The sequence below is a fragment of the Hippoglossus hippoglossus genome, chromosome 10 (genome assembly GCF_009819705.1).
Source record: "Hippoglossus hippoglossus isolate fHipHip1 chromosome 10, fHipHip1.pri, whole genome shotgun sequence".
In the NCBI taxonomy this organism is placed as follows: domain Eukaryota; kingdom Metazoa; phylum Chordata; class Actinopteri; order Pleuronectiformes; family Pleuronectidae; genus Hippoglossus; species Hippoglossus hippoglossus.
The window spans coordinates 18,226,869-18,235,758 of NC_047160.1; the positions used below are offsets into that span (position 1 = coordinate 18,226,869).

At 42.5% G+C, this 8,890-nt stretch overlaps 1 protein-coding gene across 1 annotated transcript; it reads right to left on the reverse strand.

The window, feature by feature from the left end:
* Positions 1–618: 618 nt before the first annotated feature.
* On the reverse strand, positions 619–8,206 carry tmtops3a (teleost multiple tissue opsin 3a). The gene is made up of 4 exons (XM_034598053.1): positions 7,771–8,206; positions 4,686–5,014; positions 1,815–2,048; positions 619–835 (listed from the first exon to the last, which is right to left on the reverse strand). Exons 1-4 carry the CDS (start codon positions 8,174–8,176, stop codon positions 656–658), a joined length of 1,149 nt encoding a protein of 382 aa, XP_034453944.1. The 5' UTR covers positions 8,177–8,206; the 3' UTR covers positions 619–655.
* Between the last annotated feature and the right edge of the window lie 684 nt (positions 8,207–8,890).

Genomic DNA, 8,890 nt, shown 5'->3' on the forward strand with positions numbered 1-8,890 from the left:
GATTATTTGTATGTATAGAAATAAATACAAATAGGAATAGATTAAAGGTTTTTAAACCCTACATTTTATACTTTGTTTTCCTAATTTAGTACCAGACACCATGTACGGTTAAATTCTATGTAATTGTTGAACCAGAATCAGTGCATGTTAAATTATTCCCTTTTCTCTCCATTATTTGATGCATTACACAATATTCTCACTGGTTCTTCTGTTTTCTGTTGTTGCTGTTTATTTTAGAAAATGAAATAAAAGAAGATAGGATCAGGATTCAGAATCAAATGTCTAACTGAGAAGTCCGGGGGAATTTTATTCTTATGCAAACCACAAGAGACGTTCATTGATTTTTACATTTCATGAGCGTCGGCATGAATATGCAGAGGCTGCTTTAACTTGGTGAGTCAAGCTGCAAACTTACACATAATGACATTCTTAACATGTGCTGTACATTATCGTATATGGAAGATCAGCACATGACCAAGTGAAATGTGAACTAAAGCAGAACTGCATGGGACTGAGTTTACATTCAAACGTCAGAGAATTGGATTATGGACATCCATAAAAAAATTAAAAAACTTTGTTTTAACGTCCACAGTCTGTCAGATGAAAAAGGTGAAAAACCGTCTAAGGAGTGAAATGAACAGCAAGTGTGTGACGTTCACTCTGCCGGCTGCAGGGGGCAGCGTTGCTGGAGCTGCTGTGGATTGGAGGTTGTGCGGAGCTGACAGAGGCCTGATGCTTGTGGAAGGGGTCGAGGCCTGAAGGTCGGGTGCACTTCTTCATGAACAGACTGAGGTTCGTCACTGCACTTCATCAGAGCCACAAAGCATCTGTAAAACTGTGGAAAAACACAGAATGCAGGAAGATCAGTGTTTGTCAGCATTGATGTGGTGTTCGGGCGATTTGCAGGTTATAAGAAGTTTGACATCCAAGCTCATTATATCAGTAACATACATAATAATCAGTAACATATCAGTCAGTTACTAAATGTTAGGATATAGTCTGCTGAAACAATACTTATACTCTATCTAGAGATCAATTTGTTAGTTTACTCAAGACAAATATTGAATGTGTTTAAGCAGAAACCATAGACTGTATTTAAAGATGGATGTCGTGTGTCCACTTCCTCCAGCTTGACCAATCATGAGTCAGTCTCGGCTGTCAATCATGATGTTTCACCCCTTTTTTATCGCATTAAATAACTAATTAAAACCAAACCTACTGGGAAATTGAGCACTTGGAAAAAGATCAGTGTGATAAGATCTACCTCAAATGACAGAAGACATACACAAAAATTTGCGTAACGTGAACTTTGACTTATTAGTTGGTTCATGTCCCATCGATTAACATGGAGGATTTATGCGTTATACTGCCTCATGTCGCCCACAGTCTATGAAAGAAGCAAAAGGTCACATATTGCTGCGGGGGAAGGAAAGCTCTTATGTGTGGGAGAGAAATCTTGTGTATCTACTTGCGGCACTTTTCTGTTTGGTTCTGTTGTGTGTCTTTGTAGCATATTTGTCTATTCAGCTTATTTTGTGTATTTGCCAAATTGATGAGGAGGTTTTCTTGCTTATGCCTAAACAGGAGCCTATCATCCGGTGTGATGAACATAACAGCTGATAAGTTGTTATCGAGAAACACTGAGAGTAAAAAGACTGAGCTTCTCCTCCGTGAATGTCTCTCTACCTTTCTCTCCACTTCACAGTTTACAGACACAGCTGAGCAGACATATTTATACTTTAACCAACAGATCTTACATAGCGTACATCATCGTTCCTCACCCCCCCCCCCCCCCCCCGGCCCGGGTCGCTCACCTGGTTGTTGAAGAACATGTAGATCACAGGGTTGATGACGGTGCTGAACTTGGCCAGGACCGAGGGCACCACACTGGCCATGGGAGTGACCATTCCCAGCCGACCGAAGGTGGCAATCAGGGCCATGATGCCGTAGGGCATCCAGCACAGCATGTAGAAGGACACCATGGACAACACCATCACCAAGATGTGCTGCTCTCTGCGCTGAGCGGCCAGCAGGTTGATCTTACCCACCTGGAGACAAATGGAAAAATAATCAGAATCAGGGTTTATTGCCAAGTTGGTTGACACATTCAAGGGATTAGCTTTTTTTTTTGATGGGTGCTGGATCAACAAATAATTTCTCTATACATCTGCCTGAATGCTGAACCATGGTGTAACTCTAACTCTCCCTATTTTCACCATAGACGCCTCAAATAACTAGGGTTCATGATGACTATAAATGTGATTTTGTATTTTGTGCTCCGTCTTAATATCTACTTTGATATGTGTATATTCTGTATTGCTGATACATCACTTGATTACTTTAAAATGGATTGTGGGTATTTAAGATGGCAACTTTGTTTGAGTAGAGCTATTTTGTGCTCTTCACGAATTGTTCCCTAACTTTTCCAGAAACAAAATGAGAGCTGACAGTTGGTTGAGGAGAAAGTGTGAATTTGTCCGTGCAGTGTGCGACGTGTGAGTGTCGGCTGGAACAGTTGATCTAACATGTCAGACTCAGTAATGGCCATGTCGCAGTAACCATAGAGACACTCATCAAAGCAACACTAGACGGTTAAAGTGTGTCCAGCAGCTCCACTGTGTTCCATTACATCGGACCTGCTGGTTTCCCCCGCTCCAGTGCAGTTGTGGGCTAAAATTAGCTCAGATACTGAGCTAACGTTGTCCACAGAGACGCTTCTCAGTTAAATCCTAATAAAACAGTTTTTTATTGCTTCACTTCAAACATCACTCATGACACATGGGCGCTGCAGAATTGTGCTTTACTACATGAATGTAAATAAATTATTTTTTGTTATCATCGAATTTTGGTGGGGATCCAGGAATAATTCATGTGTCTTAATGAAAATAATCAGGTTTATAATCATGTTTAGGGGACTGGTATTTATGAGTGTGCGCAATTTGGTGCAGATCAAAATAAAAATCTGGATCTAGTGAATTTAAATGTGGTTTCATCTGTTGGGCCTTGCGCTCTACTGAGTAAGATTCTATTCTTGTAATATAATCTAAAAAAAATTGTCAGGAAATGTGTCCATTGGCAATAAACAGGACACAGTTATATGAGAATAAATCTCAAAGGTGTGTGGGTTCATGGAGGAAGCTTTGTCGACAGCATCATGGACACAATCTCAGAGCGATGTTGCCATGCAGAGGAGAAAGTATATAAATCCAAGCTGGATCCACACTGATGCTGCTGATGTAAATGTCATGTGTCCCTCTGACGTGTCCGCTTCAGTCACCTCGGAGAAGGCGGCTGAAGAATCCACACGCTGATTGCTCAGTTTCTAAGAAAAGAGCTCCCAGTCCGAGGGCGATGGGCGAGCCACCATTCGAGGGTATACAGTAATCATGTCTGCAAAGCCCCTCCGTGCGCTGACTCCCTCGGGTGCATTAATAGCAGGTATCCACTAGTAACAGGTTGCTTCCCTGATCTAAAAATACCTCCCATAGGTGATTCATAGGCGCAGTAGCAGAAAAGGGCAGAGGGGCCCCCAACATCAATTGATTGCTCTTTATTAACATTTAATTGTGTGTCTGGCAGGTTTACGTAACCCACACCGAGCTGCAGATGAGTCACTCTCTGGAAACTGAGAGGGGGTCATTGCCCTCGGGAAGGAAGCCGGGCTCTGAAACCTCGCTCGCCCGAAGATGTCGCTGCTCGGTCCTTCTCATGCTGGATAAATGGATTGTAAGATAGCCAACACTGATTTGCAGCTTCTGGCATTATCTGCTCCTCGAAAACACATGAGCGAGTGTTGATGGGAGTGTGAGAGGCATCACTCAACCTCCGAGCTGCCATCTCATGCCCAAAGAACACCTTGACAGCTCAAGAGGCACCGTGAAGCCCACTTCACGAGACCGATTAAGGCTTCATATGGCACTTTCAGCACTTTACCCTGAGCAAATTACAGCTGGGTGCCGTATGTATCTCACACTGAACCTATAGAAATGTGTGTGTTGTTTACTGTCAGGGGGAAACACAGCCGAAGGTAATTTAGCCAAGTGTATATACAATATTATATATAAACACCAATACAGTCACACCAATTTCTGTGACATAACAAGAGCCGGCAAGTGGTGACATGGAAACACTCAGTTCGAGCAGCAACTAAAGCATCTGAAGCTTTGAAAGAGACAGAACAGAAAGCACACACAGGCTTTAAATCGGATCTGTTATCTGTTTTCAGTGATTTTCTCCCGTGAGCTATTTCATATCAGGGCATTACCACTCCCACCTGCACAATCATGAGAAACAATGTCCTTGATACACAAAACACAAAAACTATGCTTTGTCTCTTGAGCTAAACTTTGTATTGTTTGCCCTGATTTTTTAAAAATGGTTTCATTCTTTATTTCATTTGTTGCAGGCATATATGTCTAGTGTCTCTGCTTCTACTTTACCTGAAGAGTTAACAGCCTGTGTCTAAAACGTTAGCAGGAAGGTAACTAAAAAGCTTCAGGGGCGTCAACTGGTGTGTTGACATTTCTTGTCTTCTGAGTTTTTATATCCCTTATAAATGAAACTGACAACGAAACTATTCATAACTTATGCTTTATTAAAACATACGTGTTCTGTGTAATTTCAGTCCTATGACATGTTCAACCAACCGATCTGTGTAAGCGTGTACCAGACCGACATGCACTCACCCTCCTGATTGCAAACAGGATTCGTCCATAGGAGTAGACCATGAGCAGAAGGGGCAGCAGCAGACAGAAGATGAAGAGACACAACACGTACGACACGCTGGTGGGCGAGCGGAGGTGCCACTGGACTGAGCATGTGGTGCCCGGTCCCTCGGGCCCGTAGCTGCTCCAACCCAGTAAAGGCGGCACGGTCCAGAGGAGAGAGTAGAGCCAGGAGCCTCCGACACAGAGCCAGGCCTTCCTGAAGTCCGAGATGTCGACCTGGGTGGAACGCAGCACGGTGGTGTAGCGCTCATAGGAGAGAATGGACAGGGACACCAGGGAGACGATCCCTTATGGAGCAAGAGAGGAGAGATCAGAGTAGATCAGGTTTATAAGAGAGCAACTTATACTTCTTACTCTCCCTCTTCTAACAACTCCACACTGGTTCCAATGAACGAGGAACAGTTGGTGTGAATCAACCTGCTGACTGCAACTGAGATGTTCTCTGTCAAATCCGACCTTTAACTTTCTCGAGGGTGTGAAAGCAGAATAAGAAATAAATAGTTCAAATGAATTCATTAAATGCAAAAATCATTGCTTGTCCGGCTTTTATTCTTCCAAGTAAAAACATGAAAGTTGTGGCTTTTTCTTAACAATGAACAAAGATCTTGAAATTTATACATGTTTTGTGATACGATGACTATTCAAAACTGTTGTGTGAAGCTGTGTGTGAGCATCATTCTTCTTTTTTTGTGACAGGAAACCTTAAGGCCACTAGACCGTCATAGAAAACTCCATCCTATCAGCTGCTGTCTGTTCCTTGTCATTGTGTACCGCTCACAGAATGACAACGTCGGCTGAACCGCCTCTTTGCTCCAGACTGAAATATCTGAGCAACTGTCTGATGAATTGAAATGACATTGATGAACTGACTTTTCCTCCAACATGAGGTTTCATACTCGTGGTTTATAAGAGAAATGTCTCAACAGCTGCTGAATGGATCGACATGAAAGTTGGTACAGATATTTATGCCGACTCTAACATTCCCTTTGTCATCATCTCATTAATACATATCCCAGAATGCCGTCAGATCTCCAGCACACAAAAGGTTTGAATCTTACAACTATATAACTTTTCATCTAAATGAATTGTTTAATATTAAAAACATGAGTTTCACCGTCAAATTCTCTTAGATTTTAGAGTGAAATAGCTCTTTCATGTTAATAATGTTTGTGGATGTGTGTGATAGTTAGAGAACTTTCCTTTGCTAGTTTGCTTTTGCTGTTATTGTGTTCCCATGCATTTTTTATTTCTTCTTAATTACTTATTCTTTAGGTTTTTCTATGCTTCTGTAAACCACTACGAACTCCCACATGTCTGCCTGGTGTTATATAAATAAACTATATGAAAGTTTATGTGTGTGTGTTTGTGTGACTCATCAACAAGTTTGTCTTTTGTACAACAATTTAAAAAAAAACAGGATGCACATTTCTATCTCGGCTGCAGAAAACCTTCAACTGAAAGCGTGTGTGTGCTGAGGCGATCAAGAGAGTGAAACTCAAGTAAATCTGTCAAATGACATGTCCTCATTTTGACACAAGATGAATAGATTGCAGCGGTACTCTATGTCACCGTCACTGGCTTCCTGTCGTGAATCTCGCTGCTGTCTTTGGTCTTAGTTTCCTTAAAAGAGACAATTAATTGAAATAAATGGTAGAATGGGACACCTACACAGTCCCACGTGGTTATTGTGGGTTTTATTTAACCAGTGGTAGCGGTGGAAAATAACTAAGTAAAGTACATTTACTCAAATGCCGCTAAACTTCTGGGTACAAAATTACCATGAAAAATATAAAAATACCTGAGTAAATGCATTTCAGCTACTTCCCTCCACTGGTTAAATACTGTGAACTCTTTATGGTTCTTATGAGTCAAGTATCTGAAATATTTGGTTGAATCTGACACCAACACAGTTCATTTGGTTTTATTTAACCTTTGGAGTTAAGTTATCTTTTCTCAAGCACTGTTGAGGTTTGAGTTTCATGTGACCCACAAAGAGAGATACTATTATTATGACTCCAGCAGATGGACTGTACAACTACATTTTACTCTGAATTACATTGCACAGAAGGATTTAGGAGCAGATTTAACAAAAGAGATTTTACTACAGCAGTTAACATGTCATACATCAATTACGATAAAACAGAATCACTCTTAAAGTGACTTAGTGCTTTTATTTTGATATCTGATATTTAGCTGATAACAGATTTGCACTTTGCAGTTTTGATTTGTAACAGTTTGAATGCAGGACTTAAGGTTGTAAATAAGAATTTGTATACAATGATACTGCTTCAGTCCTATTATCAAAATGATCTAAATACTTCTCCCACAACTATCTTTAACCTTATCGTCATCATCCAAATCCAGTTAACAAAGTCAGTTACCATGTTTGACTTTGTCAAAGATGATTTTGATATCTGATGTTAGGCTGATATTGGATTTGCGCTTTAACTTTGATAACACTTTGAATTCAGGACTTTAGCCTGTGAATAAGTAATTTTGCTAAAATACTTTTATCAAAGCTCTAAATGTTTCTTCTGCCATTGTCTTGACAAAATCAACAAATCATCAAAATGAATCTTTAACAAGTCAGTCTCCAGGTTTGGCTTTATTAAAGATTATTTTAATATCTGATGTTTAGTTTTACTTTGGTGACATTTTGTATACAGGATGTAAATAGGTGATTTTATACAGCAGTACTGCTGCAGTACTATTTATTCCACCTCTGTCTGTATTAACAAAATCATGAAGTGATTTAAACAAGTCAATCACCTGAAATTTGCCTTAAAGATTATTTTGAAAATCTGGATTTTCCCTTTTACTCTGGTAAAACTTTGACTTCAGGACTTTAGGTTGTAAATGAGTCATTTTATACAAAAGTACTGCTACAGTATTAAAGGTTTGACTATTTCTTCCACGTCTTGTCAAAATCATCTCTACCAAAGTCAAACATGAATTTTTAACTTTCTGAATTCATCATAAAACTCACGAGTGGGTGGAAAACCACAGACAGAAAGTGTTGTGTCTGCTCTCACGTGTGACTCACCGAAGAGCGAGTTGGCGAAGCCGTACCACTTGCAGCCGTGCTCCCCAATGAGCCACCTCCCCTGCAGACTGGCAGCGAAACTGAAGGGAGTCCCGAACACGCAGACCAGGATGTCGCTGAGGCTGATGTTGAGCAGGATGAAGTTGATGGGCGTCCACAGCGAGCGAAACTTGGCGAAGACTAGCAGAGCGAGCAGGTTGTTGAGGATCCCCGCCACCAGGATGAAGCCGAGGCAGACGGCCACCACCGTGTGGCCGCTCCGGCTCAGGCCACCGGGGCTCAGGCCACCGGGGCTCTGGGACGCCGCCGCCGGGGAGTCCCGCAGGGAGAGGTCGGTGCTGGGGCCGGAGGTGGAGTGGGAGCTGTCCGCGGTGCTGAAGTTGCAGCCGCGTATGAGGACGACCATAGCAGAGAGAGGAGGAGGAGAGGAGGATGAGGAGAGGAGGAGGAGAGGAGCAGGAGAGGAGCAGGAGGGGAGCAGGACAGGAGCAGGAGATGAACAGGAGAGGAGCAGGACAGGAACAGGAGAGGAGCAGGAGAGAAGCAGGAGGGAAGCAGGAGGGGAGCAGGAGAGGAGCAGGACAGGAGCAGTAGAGGAGCAGGAGAGAAGCAGGAGAGGAGCAGGACAGGAGCAGTAGAGGAGCCAGACAGCAGCCGGAGAGGAGCTGGACTCACACACTGTCCTACACAGCCCCGGTGCAACTGCTCCACATGCTGCGAGGGCCGCTACTGCACAGTTAGAAGAGAGTGTACTTTGCCCTGTGCTCTTCTTTATACCTGCACACTTATAATAAACGCACCCCCCACCCCCCACCTCCCCACTCCTGTTCTCCACACTCTCTCCTCCCCTTTCTTCCTCAGAATCTCCCCTGGTATTATAATGAGTCCTTTTGATCCCAGTGGCCTGTGTTAATAGAATGAATCCCACCAATTTATTGCTTTCCGGCTGCAGGTGCAATGTCTTTCTGAGCGTATGTGCAGACGTGAATCAAATTTGCACGGTCACACTGACTTCCATCGGATTCCTTCCATTGGAGTTTTCACGACAGATATAGGCCAGATCAAGCGATTGTCCCAAAATGAAGTTCTAATTATACACCAGAGAGAGAATTACTTGTGG

What these genes read in the sequence shown, in the direction of transcription:
- tmtops3a (XM_034598053.1), bottom strand. Translation starts at nt 8,176, where the DNA reads ATGGTCGTCCTCATACGCGGCTGCAACTTCAGCACCGCGGACAGCTCC. An exon ending in CTTCGCCAACTCGCTCTTCG is followed by an intron (nt 5,015 to 7,770) that starts GTGAGTCACACG and finishes TTGCTCCATAAG; the next exon opens with GGATCGTCTCCCTGGTGTCC. An exon ending in TCCTGTTTGCAATCAGGAGG is followed by an intron (nt 2,049 to 4,685) that starts GTGAGTGCATGT and finishes ATTTGTCTCCAG; the next exon opens with GTGGGTAAGATCAACCTGCT.